We start from the raw sequence: 14,626 nt of genomic DNA on the forward strand, positions 1-14,626 counted from the left end.
CACCGTGCAGGTGAGGGGGCGGGAAGCGGTTCTTGGGCTTCTTCTCCTTCTGCCGAGACTCTGCCTCAGCCAAGAGCAAAGTCTCCCCGAGGGGCCTCCGGGCGGGCACCGCCTCCTCTCCTCTCCCCTCCTTTCCCAGACCGGCGGCTCCTCCGCGCCGCCTCTCCGCTGAAGGCCGTGGGGAGACGGGGGGGCTGGAGCTGGCTCTATCCCTGCAGAGCCACGGGGCCCGTCCCGCCCCGCGCCCCTCGGCCCCTGCCCGCCGCACGGCCCTCTCCGGCCCTCGCCCCCGCCCAGGCCGGGAGCAGCCGCAGCGGAGAGACTCCTCCGCGGCTCCTCCCTCCCCACCGCCAAGGGTTAAACCCGCCGGTCGCAGTGTCGCACCGGGGGAGCCGAGCGAAGGAGCGGGGCGAGGCGCCGGCGGGCAGGTGCGGGGGCGATGCGCGCCGTGGGGACGGGAGCGCTCCTCCGGCGGGGACGCGCAGGTGGCGCGGCGCCGGGGGAAGGACCGATCCGTGCGCTCTTCACCTGTGGGCGTGACCGCCGTCCCCCTCCTCCTTCTCCTCCTCCTCCTCCTCCTCCTCCTCCTTCTTTTTACTTGAAGGGCTGGCGCTGCTCTAGCGGCAGAGCCTAAGACCGGAGCTGGCGGTGCTCGGAGAGGAGGAGACCTGCTGCCGCCAGTGCCGCCGACCCGCCTTGTAAAGTGTCCCGCCCGCCGCGGATCCGGCTGCCCTTCGCGCCTCCGCCCCGTCGAGCCCGCAGGACCGGCCGGGAGGGGAGATCAGGCTGGACTCGCCGCGGGGGACGGGGCGCCTCTCCGCTCTGCCGGCCGGGCTCTCTGTCTCCGCCGCCGTCCTCACCGCCGTCCCCCGCTCCTCCGCGGGTGCTGGGCTCGGGCGCGGATCGCCCTCGCCCCGCGGAGCTGCCCGGCGGAGCCCTTCCCCGCGGGCGGGAGGCGGTGGCCGCCGGGGTGCCCTCGCCCCCCCGTGCCCGCTGCCCCCGCGGCCATGCTGCCCTGGGCTGGCGGGCGGCGGCGGCCTGAGCGGGGGTCGTCGTAGAGCGGCGGGCGGGCGGGCGGGGGAGGCCTCCCCGCGGTAGCGCCGGCTCGGCCCGGGCCCCGGCCTGCGGGGGCGAAACAACTTCTGCAAATTAAAAACAGGAAAGACAAAAAATAATATAAAAAGAGACTCGGTCGTGGGACATCTTCAAAGCTCAGCATCACGCCAGGCGTCCGAGTCCCGGTAAAACCCACCACGGTGGTGAATCTCGCCACAGGAGCGGGAGGAAAGCTGGCCGCGGCCACTGCGCCCAAGTCCTGCCGGCTTTAGAGGCGCCTGGGCTTCCTGACTGGAAGATGGTTCTTGCAACAGGACCGTGTTGCTGCTGACGAACCACGGGGTCGCTGGAAGATGCTTTCTTTGGGGATTACACGTGGAGAAGGGCCATCAGTCAAGGGGAGAGCTGGCTGGTGAAACTCTCTGACTTTCCCCCCCACCGGGGAAGTGGCTTCAATGGCTCCATCTCCCAGGAGAAGCAGTAGGAAAGATGCCAACGCCTTGCCAAGCATGTCCTCAACTTTCTGGGCTATCATGATCCTGGCTAGTCTCCTAATCGCTTACTGCAGTAAGTACATATTTGTCCTGGTGCTTTTGCTGGATGTAAATCCATGCCTTTCCCGTTAGAGGTAACGCTTCTGGTAAAGGCCAAGCTCTGAAGCTGGAAGACGTAGGTATTGTGCCTTAGACTTGCCACCTTGGCGCATCTTCTCCCCGCCCTTCCCCATGGTAAAGCATGTAGACTGACACTTGATACTGCTGCTTCTCGGGAGCGGGAGGTATCCTTAGGTTGTAGATGTGGCATTTCCAATCCAAACAGAAACATCTCTTGGACTTCAGGAACAAACTTTTTAGTGGTAGTAACCATGATCCACTGTTCGTTATCAGATGTTACCAGCTGTCTCCCAGACTGCTCCCTCCACGTACACACTCCTATCCCCATCCACTGTCCACGAACAGCAGCTATTTTGCTTATGTTCAGTCCTTTAGGAAGCATATACTTAGTCAAGTGACAGATGTTTTAGCATCACCGGGATCATATGTGATTCCCTGACTGCGAAATTACATTGAAACATCCCAGCACTTCCTTAGCATATCCTCAGCAGTTTAGTAAGCCCATGCTATCAGTTTTAGAGCTGCATCACAGGTTATCGGTAGAGTTTTGTATGTTCTTTTTCAGGCTTGATAGATTATCCATTAATCACACTGAGTTGCAGATAAGGTATCTGTACGAATCAAGTGCCTGGACTATTAATACTTATAAAGGTCTTTATTTTTTCTTGTTAGTTCTTTTGCTCTTGGCAACAATCATTTTCAAGCAGTTATGTTATATAAATATAGTTAATGCCCATGCTTCTGGGAAATGCCGGTTAGTCCATAGTACCGGAGTGGGAATCTTTCAAAGAGAATAGAAAAAACACTTTCTGTGCAATAATAAAAAAAATGTGTAATTTATCAGGAGGGGCCTGCACAACTTTGCCAAAATGAATCTACACTGTGTTTTTCCAGCCTGAGCTGAATGTGATCTGTGATTTACCGATAGTGCGTATTCCTTTCATTACCTGTAGCATAAAAGACTTTGCACTAGGCTTGTCTTGTTGAGCTGTAATAGGTGTAGGTTATGATGAATAGGAAATGGATTCTGGTTTTCAGGAGCATGCCTGCTGCATTTCTTAACCCTCTATTCCATTCCCTCCAACCGTATTATATTCTCCATTTTTCTGTGTTTGTTTTGTTTTGTTTGTTTGTTTGTTTTTTTCCTGAAACAAGATTGTAATTGACTAAGAGAACCTTTAATTCACTTTTTTGCATGTTACAGGAACTCTTCATACTGACAACAGTGAAAAAGGCTTATAAAAAATAACATTTTGTAATTACTTTCTGTAATTTAGCACATTTTGCATTTCACTTCTCAAAAAAATCGTATCAAACAGGCCACCTTAAATAATTTTATTTGATACATAATGTTATATTCAATGTGCTAAAATAGAAGATATACAAAACAACAGATTTACAAGATTTTATGTGCATACTGGGATATATGTGACTCAGTAAATGCATATTACAGGATGAATAGTTCAGGTGTAAAGGGAATTTAACTGGATGTTAGTAATATGAAATATTTTGTTAAGTTTTTACTAGAAGTGTCTGGAGGGTCCCAGGCTTTTTATGAGAAGATACGAGTTCTTCTGTGCAGATATCTTCTATCAGCATAGCCTCAGAAAGAGTTAACTGTAAACTCTGACACCTTAAAAATTATTTATATTCAACAGTGAGAGGTTTGATACTGTTCTGTTCTAAGAAATGAAGTTGTCCATTTGAATTGTTATATATTGTTCATTATTTATTTTGTGTGTGGTTACTGATGCTGAACAATGCAAATGTTAGCCGATGATATGAAGGCAATTCCCGGTGTGCTTAAACGGCCAGTTTCTAATTAGTTCTCTCAGCCGGTGTCGATGGTGTTCCTCAAACATGTAGTACACTCTTCATTCCATATAGTGCTGAAAAGCACCGTGCAGCTTAAAATATGCGGTGTCAAAACACTCCACCATTTATGTAATGTTTCACTGATTTGACAACTGCAATTCCAAATGTTAATGAAGCACCATGAACATTTTCTGTAGCGGCAGTATTTGAAAAATTGCAAAACATGTTTTTGCTCTGTGGAAAGGGTGAAGATGTTTAAAAATCAAGGAAAAAATGTAAAGCTATTTCTAGGTAAAGTAGTGCTGCAAATTTCGTGAATTCTTTTAAAAATCATCTAGGGATTATTCAGTCTTTTTTTTTTCATCTTATGGCTGATTTTTTTAAGAAAAGCATAACTGGGGGGGAGGGGGGGTTGGTGTCAGTTATGTTTGAAGAATAACAGCCTTGCCATATTTCTTAGTAAAAGAACTTGACAACATAAGGTGTTCTGTATTTTTCCACACACCTTATATTGAGGTATATGCAAGTATACCAACTTAAATCTTTGCTATCAAGCAGACTTCTGCAAAAAAACCCAATACAGTTGAATACACTATTAAAGTAATTACAGGAATCTCATATCTAATTATCTCTCACTGTATCATTTTACTACATTTACATCAAAACCTGCCGCTCAAAAAAAAAAATCAGAACTTTTACCTGTTTCCATTTTTTTTTAGCACTATAAATAGAACTTCTGATCTACCTTGCTTATTTTAATTTTTAATCTATTGGTCTTTCAGAGCAGGCTTATTCTTGAATCGGTTCTATGAATGCTTCTTCCCCTCCCTCTAATTACTTTGTGAATCTTTGTTTCTGGGAATGTATTTGTTGTACCATTGTCATCCCTTTTACTGGAAACAACCAGTAAACACCATGCTCTGGGTTACACTTGGCAGATAAGCGTATTTATAAAGCGTGTTCTGGATGTGTACATACAGTCCATTAGACTTTCATTTATACTTTAGTTTCTGAAGCCTAATTATGTTCTCTTTGACAAGGTAAAATGTAAAACGGATCATTTTTTCTTTCTTAAATGTTTAGATTATATTTAGGGATAGTGGCTCCATCCTATGGTGGAAGAGAAACCTGCATCAAATCAATTAGGTTAGTTGCTATAGTGATAAATATAATGTAATATTCTCCTCCTGAAGAAAAATGATCTGGTTTGGTAGGTTCTCAACAGGAGACTGCAGAAATGAAGTTGTAGAAATAGGCTGTTTGTGGTCCTTGATGTGACCACCAAGGAGATAGTTTATTTAACAGAAGCATCAGTAAATGTAAAAACAGTCTCAGAAAGCTCTCCTGATAGAGGGTGACCATCTTCGGTGGCAATTCAGCATTAGAGGAGTTGACATTTTTGGATCCCAGACATGCATTCCGTACTTGTTTAATGAACAGTAGTAGACCAGGGAGAAGTACCTACAGTGAATTCTGTAAATTACTGGTGTTATGTTTTAAAGGTACATTGAATTTTTTTTTTTCTCCTTCTGTAATTGGGACTTATATTTTTCCATGTTAGAAAGTTTGGTCAAGTTGAGGAAATTTTCTGTGGTATCACAGCTGCATGTTACATCAGAAATCGAAGTAACATGTTTTTGATTCACATTTATTTTTTAGTGCATTTATTCAGTTGGCTTTGCTGTAAATACTAAGGTGCTTTTTATATGTAAATGGTGACTTTTTAAACAATGTATGATTCAGCTTTAGTGAAGTTTTGGCTGTTACAAGCTTTTGGCTTTCCTTATTTTGTACTGTTTTGTAAGCATAAAGAACAGAACGTTAGACCCCTGAGGTGTTACAGGTTTTGCTGTTCCGTTAAGGTAACACTTGTAAGGACAAGCAAATGGGTTTTTTTGAAAGGAACCACCAAAACTGAATGGTACTTGGAAAGTTCACCTTCTTATTTTAAACATTGTGTATGAAAGAGAGCAATATGAAGCCCAGCATTTATGCTGACTAAATAGTGATAGTACTAGGAAAAAAGAATCCAGAACTCCAAAATGCAAAATATTTCCCGTAATTCTACAGTTCTGCATTGTAAGTGCAAGTTCTTTCACAGTAATAAGAAATGGAAAGAGGAAATGTTCTCCTAATTCATTATTTCTTTTGCTTGCAGAATACAAAATAAGAATCTTGTAATGATGATATACTTGCAGGATATGTTAAATGACTGATTCTGCAGTCTATCATTTAAATCTGTGGAATTTGTTGAGCAGAAAAATCAAGCCCTTAGCATGAATAAAAAAAAAGTGTCTCAAAGATTTCACATAGTGCCATGCACAATGCAAATAATTCCAATGAAAAATATTATATTGACTTCACCTTAAATTGAGATCCCGTTGGTACACATTGGGTGGACACTGCTCATTTGAGAAATACCTTTTTATTGTCCTATTCTGGAATTGCTTTCTGTCTAGGAGACACAGACTACTATGGTGTCTAGGTCTTATTGTTCCCTTACACTATTTTAGACTGCCAATGGGGATGACAATGAGCTGTGACTGTCACCTGGACACGTCTCCAACAGGAGCTATCATATCATCATGCATTGGCTACTGAACAGCTATTAAATGATAAATGGTCACTGCTGATTTATATTGGATGCACACAAGTCACCTCTGAATGAAGGCCTACTGCTCCTGTTACTTATATAATTCAGATCACTTTCTCTGTTTTTAACACATGAAAAAGGCAGATTTTTGATCTGTCCAGCTGATCTGTAATTTTATGTTTTCTGCAAAATTTACTGTGCTTGTGTTTTTCCCAAACTCTGCTCATAGAATAAATGACATATAGAGCAACTATCATTATGCAAACTTTTTTCAGTCTAGTTTGTGTATAGAAATAAAAAATAATGCTTTTATGACATTAAATAAGAAAAGCAAGGTATTAAAATTTTGTCTCTCGATATAACATTCCAGCTGCTCCTTTTTAAGAAGGTTCATTTTTTGAATTAAAACCAGTGCTTTCAACTTACTGGCCTCTACAACATACTACCTGTCAATGTGACCACCAAACTGACATTGAGATTGTCTCACTGGTTATGTTGTAGTCTGTCCAGGTGATGTATTACATAGAAGTCGTTGGCATCAGCATAAGAAATGTCTTCTCACTGCTTTTAATGTTGAATTCAGCCCTTTAAGGCTAATTTATGATTTCTCAGATGTATTTGAATTCTGATAACTCTTACTTCCATTGCAAGTATAACCACTGATATAGATGGATATAACTGCAAACGAGGAGGAAGGGAGAACTAGAGAGAAATGGATATTTGCAATTAAGTATGTGGCAGAGGAGCCTTCCATGTCTTCCAGCAGTGTTGACAGGAGAGAGATTGAGACCTCCGACTTGCTTTTTTTCTCCGTTTATGCAACATATGGCATTGTTCCTACCACATACTAGGAAAGCAGTATTGGGAGCATGGAGCAGAGCCCCACTGCTCTGGACAAGTGTGTAAACATGGACTAGATTAGATCTTCTTAGATCTTCTTTTGCTGGGACCTCATTAATCTTTCTTTGCTTAGTGACTCCACTGAACAAGTAGTAGTAAGTCCTTCACAGAGATTAGCGTTAGGATTGGGTATTTTCCCACTCACTCTTCTCTGCTAGAAGCTGGGGATATGAAATCTCTCAGTTTTTAGATGCAATTTAGTGCTTTCTTAGTGAGTGCTCTAACCATAAGGCTATTAATGTGAAAAAACCACATAGACAGCTTGTCCAGCATCTGGCATTCCAAACAATGTTTGTTAGATGTATGCCTTGAATGTTATCAATAACTCAAAAATGCGCTTGGATACTGAACTATGTATGGAAGTGTCAAATACATAGGCAAATCTAGATAGCATTGATTAACCATAACCTTCCTGGTCTGCATATTCTTTGTTGCTAAATTCAAACCAGAATGTTTTCGTCCTTAGGCTCATATTTGACCAGGTGTGTTGTTCCGCTGTTGGGCTGGGAATTTGTTTAGTTTCTTTTTTCTCTGTTTAAAGGGAAGCTACACTGCTTTTTGCACAGATGGCTGGCAAAATTGCTTATTGGAGATGTTTTGGGAAGTCATCTCTTCATGGATATGCTTTTATGTTAGCCTTGCAAATAGGAAAATGTTATGTAGTGATTATTTGAAAATATATGAACTGTGTTTAGAGTATGTTTTCCAATATTTTTGGTGCAGAGGATTATTTCAAAGATTTTGTGCATGTTTTTCAATAAATGGACTTTGGCTACAGTAAAGGAATTGCAAGTATAATGGTAGAGAGTTTTGCATTCATGTGGTGATCTATTGATCTCCTAAAAACTTTGTGTCTCTGGATGGACTGCTTCTTTTGACGTCTTTCTTCAAACACTTGATTGCTCTCAGATAACAGGAAAGTGTCTCATCTAACTCTAGGGTGAGGATCATAACTGACTATTTTTCAAAGGACTCTCTGTGCAACAGCCCCTTTGGTTCTTTCCTGAGTAACAGCTAGTTACTCAATACCATCCTGATTTTGCATCTCCCAGTACTTTTAAGTGCCTGTGGCCCAGTACAGCAATAAGGAAGTTACTTCTCTAGAACAAAATGTTCTTTATTTTGCCAAATAGTAGGCTGCTGTTGGAGAAAGCATGGACTGTATCTAGAGAGACCTCTAGCTACTGTTTTTCCTGTGGTTACAATTCCCTTCAAGGCTGTAGGCTGAAATGACTTATTTTTAGTTTTGATGTTGTCTGCCTCATTCTCTTGCAGCCCAAGTTAACACATGCATTCAGCTGATCGTGGTCATTAAGAGACCTCCACCACTGGCATCTCCTGCTCTTCCAACAGGAGAATGTTTTAACAGGGCAAGATATTATGATATTTTTAGAATCACATACTTGGCAAAATAAAGCTTCCTTCTGTCTTTGCCTGTGATTGAAAGTTGCAATTCAAGCTATGACCCCATTGTTCGGTTTAGTGTTTGGAAGGTCCAGAACTGGGACTATCTCTGGTTTTGTCTTGTGTGGAGGTTAATTCCAGAACATTGTTAACAGATGTGCTCTGTTTGTATTTTGTGTAACAAAAACTGAATAAAAGCCCAGAGCAGAATGCCTAGGAGATTGGTAATGTTTCAAATTGAAGTTATGTTGGTTGGACTGATTCCTGATTTTTCATCTGTTGTAGAGAAGAATTGTAGTGACTGGTTGTATTCAAGCACTACTGCAGAAGCTGCTGGTTCTATTAGCTGACAGAGCTGCATCATCTGAGAGAAAGGTCCTTAATTCTTACAGAAACAAGAAATTACTACATACGAAAAAGAAATTTTGGGTTCTGAAGTCTATGAAAACATATAAGGGCATTATTATTATGTTCTTGTTAATCACAGTGTAGTTTATAGTGACTTTTACCTTTGCTCTTAGAACTCTTTTCTTTTTTTTCCAATTATCTTAGGACTTTGATGTTGACAAATGTGTTCTAAGAGGTGATACTCTGACAATATGAGATACCATTAACCCCAAATGTCTGTATCACTTTTGATACTCTCAGATGTCAGAATCCCTTTCAGAGAATATTTAATTTTTTCCATGGAACTACACCAGTGCAAAGTTTGGCAAAACAGCGTAGCCAGTTGATAGAAGTAGGTTTAAGCCAACCTCTTGCACTTTTCATTAAATAATTCAATTTCAGGCACAAACGTCGAAATTCTCTAAGAACAGTGACTTCCAATACTTCTGGCAGATCCAGATGAGGACCACAAAACTGGTCAGGGGGCTGGAACACCTCTCCTATGAAGAAAGGCTGAGAGAGTTGAGATTGTTCAGCTCCAGGGAGATGTATTGCGACCTTTTAATATATGAAGAAGGTTTGTATGGAGAGAGATGTTTTACCAAGGCCTGTAGTGGCAGGACAAGGGGCAATGGCTTTAAACTGAAAAAGGGTAGATTCAGCTTGGACATAAGGAAAAAAAAATGATTATGAGAGTGGTGAGGCATGACAACAGGTTACCAAAGTAGTTGTGGATGTCCTGTTCCTGGAAGTGTTCAAGGCCAGTCTGGACAGGGCCTTGAGCAACCTGATCTAGTGGCAGATGTCCCTGCCTATGGAGGTTGGACTAGATGATCTTTAAGGTCACTTCCAACCCAAAGCAATCTATGGCTTTTGTTCCCTAGCTTTAAATTAAACTAAATGAGAGTGTAACCGATATTGTGAGAGTTAACCTCTTACTGATAGCATTCTCTAGTGTTATTGAAAGAGTTCACCAATTTCTCATTTTTTTTGAACCAAAGTGGACTTTATATTTAGTTATACCTTGTATAGACACTTTTATTCTATGCAACCTAAAAGAAATGTGAGGTTTTTTATTATTTTTTGTATAGTGAATGAATTCCGAAGTAGTTCTGTATATAGGCTTGAATCATAAAAATACAAAATTATTTCCTAAATTGAACTAATATAGTAATCTGAGTTAATCTTCAAGATCATTTTATTGAAAAATATCAGAAAGGTGTTCCAGAGCTTTTTCAGTATACACTGCCAGTTGTGCTTCATTGAACATTAATTTTGAGATGACAGTATATATGTGTTTGTATATATATATATGTGCTCGGTAAAAACACATCAATATTTAAAATAAAACTGAAAGGCTTTTAAAATTGTTCTCACTTAATGTTACTTAAAGATAGTAATTTTCCTGAAATTACCTACTATAAGGCATTTGATCTAACATGTCTTTGTATATTCTAATATCTGGAATAATGATTCTCCTAAGATACTATTTTAAAGAATTTTCACTGATGTTTTCCTTTTAAGTTATCAGCTCCAGCTAGAAAAAAACAAACATGTATGTTCTGTAATGCAGATCTTGATGGGTTTAAAGAAATGGCTGACAAATAGCTTCAATTCCATCTGAACGGGAATATTTGTTTCTTACTTAGATTTCTACAGTATAGTCATCTATATTTACCATAATGTCCTTTTAAAGTCAATGGAAATATAGATATTTTTACAATGCAGCTCATATGACCTGTTTTAGATACATGATGTAGTTTGAGATAAATTGTGCTGCAGAAGTGCTTGTTTTTGTTGACTAAAAAGCAGATTAGACAATTTGCTAAGATTTTAATATATATGTTACCACATTAATCCAGTCCTTCATTACAGCATCTTTAGAACGTTGCTTATTTTATTTTCAAGGCCCACGCTTAATATTTAAATGTTCAGTGCCAAGTAACTGTTTCAGTATTTCTGTAGGGAAGGAAAATGATAGAAAAATAGGCTTGTGATACAGATTCATTAAGACTGTAGGTCAAGATATTGAACGACTGCAGCAAAGGATTTGTACAACTGAGGGATGTGGTTGGCATAAATTACTGTGATCTTCTGAAGACATCTTTGCAAACAGCTTGTATCCTGAACATTTTTTGCAATGCGTTTTGTCTTACTGTAAATTCTCCAGTTTCATTGCCAGTATTTTCACACTCTAGGCAATCTGAAAATACTGTCTTTTTCCAAAAAGTTGGGAAGTAGGTGAACTTTAGGTGAGTGTACCAAAGGTTATCTCATTTTTTAAGCATCTTCCCTATGAAACAATATTAAACACATTTTCACCATGCAATCTTTTATAGTGTGATTAATACATTTGAATCACCTTCATCTAGTGATTTAGGTAAGAAAAGGTTTAAAGGTGAAAAATGTATACATATATATAAGAAGCTGCAGGGGTGAAGAAGACTAGAAATGCTTGCCTTGAATATAAGAGCAGATAAATTGCACTGAGCATTAGACCGCTACCCCTTCAACTCCTCCTGCCCTTCCTTCTCCCCTCACCTGGAAAATAAAAGCTATGTATAAAAAAGTTTATTTTATGTGGTTATTTTGGTAGGGTATTGGGCTTTATGACCCGAGTCGTTCCTCCAATTCTGCATTCTTCAGTATAAGTGCTGTTTTTACAGTCCTTTTCATCTGGAGAGATTTGTTGCCTTCTATACCTCATTCTTTTATCAATAGGTTTTTGTTCAAGGAATATATTGCTGCTTTTCACCTTTTTCATGATACGTATCTTCATGGACATTCTTTGTGTAGCAGCTGGCCAAATCTGGTTGTGCTGCGTGTATAACTAGAGATTCTCTACCTTAATCCTGTCTATAAATTTAATTATTTTCTAATATAATCTTCTTTACAATGCCTTAAGGAAGAGACGTTTTAACAGTTTATGGTGTTATGTGGGCTCGCTTTCCCATGCTTTTGCAGAGTTCTGTAAAGCGTTGCTATGAACTCTTACAGTTACAAGTTGCATGAACTGTAATTGCAATAAATGGATTTGAAGTATTTCAGATACAATTCCAAAGAATCAGTTTAAAAACAACTTATAATACTTGAGTTGGTGGCGTTTCAAAAGTAATTCCTATGAAACAGTGTAATGCTCATCTTTTTCCATTTTGACATTTGACAGGAATATAGGTAAACCAGGATATTCTTTGGCACAAATATTACATTGACTTCTTAAGACTGACATCGTATTGAGCATATGTAATACCAGGAACTACTGTTTAATGTTTTCTCAAATAATTTATGTCTATATAGAGGAAAGGGATGTCCTTCAGAATCCTCAGGTTCACAGAGTGAAAGTAATCTTTTCATCTTGATATTTTAATATAAACATAGACGCAAAATAAAATGAAGCATCTACATATCTCATTTTTTTTTAGTTAATTCCCTGAAATTTACAGGGGATTTTTTGTCTCCATCAAAGACCAAATTTGTAGAACTCAAGAAAATATTTCCTGTATTACCTTATTAGAGCACACTTTCACTTCCTTTTCTTTCACTGCTTGTAACTGATATCCGTTTTCTTCCTGAGAGTGCTCTGTGTTGGCATAGAGTCCCAATACTAGTTTTCTATATTTTTCAGCTTTGCTTTCTTATTTTTCTTATCTAAGGTCAGGTGAAACGGCCCTACTGTTTGTCTTGCCACTTTCTGAAGTGCTTTTCTGTTGCTAGGTCTGACAAGTACAGGTATGTGAATCACGATTTGCCAGTGACTGCTCAGACAAATTAACCTGATATATGTGTAGAGGCTTTTTCTCCCAACTGCTAGATCTGCAGAGATTTGAGAATTGAGCTTGGTTGTTTTTCTTTCATGTGCATCAAGTTTTCTGAGCTCAATTATAAACTCTGTGATATGGCATACCGTAGGCTTGTATGTATGTACCTTGTTAGAATTGAGTAAACTGGAGGTGCACAGAGAATATAATACATCTGAAATCAGAGTTTAATTTTTCTTCTGTCATTCCAGATTATTTTAAAAGTATATTAAAGCAACAGATATAACTATGCACAGAGGGTTAGAACTGAACTGTTGAGAAAACAATGTGTTTTCAGTTTCGGTGCATGTAATTTGAACAAACATTTGAAGTTGCCAAAATGCTGGAGAGCCCTGGTTGGTATGATGGGTATATGTCATTTGTCGTGACAGGGTTGTTTAAATTTCAGATGCGTGTTAATATTACTCAAGTCATGTATGTTCTGTGTGACAAAGGACACCTATGTTTTGGCTGGATGATACACTTTTTTCCAGTTGTGGAACAGGAAAAGCTCTCTTAAAAGTGGGTAGCAGGAAGCTAAAACTTAAACCAGAGCTAGTTGGTTTCGGTCTTTGTTGAAAGGAATGGTGACATAAAGCATATGGAATGAAAATTTCAGAGCTCTTCTGTAAGGTTGAAAAGCAGCATATCTAAAGTATATTTTTGACCAATTCCATGTTTTGTTTTGCTTTCTGGTTTACGCTTCTTAATGTATATTTCTATAATACATATATTTATTTTCAGGATGTAGCACTGTAGCTGAACTTGGCTGATCAAAATGTAACTTCTTTTCCTACATCTCTAAATTTGCTGATTTTTTTTTTTTCTCCCTGAAGAGCAGAGATAGTGCCATGAGTTTGGTGGATTTGAGGGTGGTTTTTTTTGTGTTTTCTTTTTTTTTTTTGTTTTAAATTGGAAGGTAATATGGAAACCTCATGAAAAAAAAAGTATACTTTTAAAGAAGTAGTAGAGGAAGTAAAATTTTGAATTTTGCTTGCTGAAATGTTGAAAAGAATTGGAAGTTGGATATTAACTTTGATTTGCAGACTTTGACAGCATTTCTTTAAAAGTCAAGAGAGTGCCTTTCCAATCAGGTAGAACTATGTGACAGACAACTGTTGGAGAAAATTCTGTCCTTAAAAAATGAAAGCTGGTAAATTCACACTGAAGCTTGTTGGTGTACTGGTTGCTTTTGCTTTTACCTAGATCCCAGGATTGATTGATGTATAAACACAGGGATACACATATGAGAAAACCACATGATACTCTGGATCATCCGTTTAGTTTTGCTTTGTTGGAAACAAATGTATCATATTGGTTAATTTCTATCTTGTCTGAAATTTTTGAGAGGAGTGATTTTGTTTATTTAGGAGTAGTTTGATCAGTAAATAAGTATAATGTTTTTTCTTCCGTGTGTCTTTCCTCCAAAATTATATAAAATCACTTAAATATTTAAATATTGAGAGCAGCAATTCTTTCTAGGACTGTAAGATAAATAGCTTTATTGGTTCCTAGAGTATGAGAAATGTCTATGGCTAAGAGTTGGGTTGAGTGCTTGCTTTCAGGTAGTGGATTCTGTGTCGAGTCTTGTCTCTCCTCAGTTTTTCCACAGGTGCCTCAGTCTGAAATGTTCCTGCTAGTCAGGAAGCTGTACTTGGTGAAGGGAGAGTGTCTGCTGCTTCTGTCTCTTTGGTTAATGCAAGAACTGCCAGAGTGAAGGAATTAAAGCTGTTAACAAACTGTCAAAATGTTAGTTCCCAGCAGTGGTAGTGTTTTAGCTGAGAGGCAGGAAAACCAAGATCTTGCAGATCGTGTATTGGCTAACTCACTCAGTTGCCGTGCGTGCTAACACGAGTCTTGGCCAGGAGCTTCATCCACTGTTGCAATGCTCAGCTCTGTAAAATACAATAGTGATAACCATAAAAATGTGTTTTCTTTCATATTGAAAATAGCTGTTATTGGGACTATACTCAGGCAGAAAGAGTGTTGCTGCATACGTTTGAAACCTACATGTATTATCAGTTGAGATTATTCCAGGAAAATGATCATGTTTATTTCCT

At 39.7% G+C, this 14,626-nt stretch overlaps 1 protein-coding gene across 1 annotated transcript in view; it reads left to right on the forward strand.

Annotated features, from left to right (window-relative positions):
• Nucleotides 1–1,511: 1,511 nt before the first annotated feature.
• Nucleotides 1,512–14,626, forward strand: part of TAFA5 (TAFA chemokine like family member 5) — a 390,119-nt gene continuing 377,004 nt past the window's right edge. Inside the window, exon 1 of the mRNA XM_086609873.1 lies at nucleotides 1,512–1,623. Within this exon, the coding sequence (XP_086465999.1) occupies nucleotides 1,512–1,623 (112 nt within the window). The remainder of the gene's footprint in view (nucleotides 1,624–14,626) is intronic.

Source organism: Tauraco erythrolophus, chromosome 4 (genome assembly GCF_009769465.1).
Source record: "Tauraco erythrolophus isolate bTauEry1 chromosome 4, bTauEry1.pri, whole genome shotgun sequence".
NCBI lineage: Eukaryota > Metazoa > Chordata > Aves > Musophagiformes > Musophagidae > Tauraco > Tauraco erythrolophus.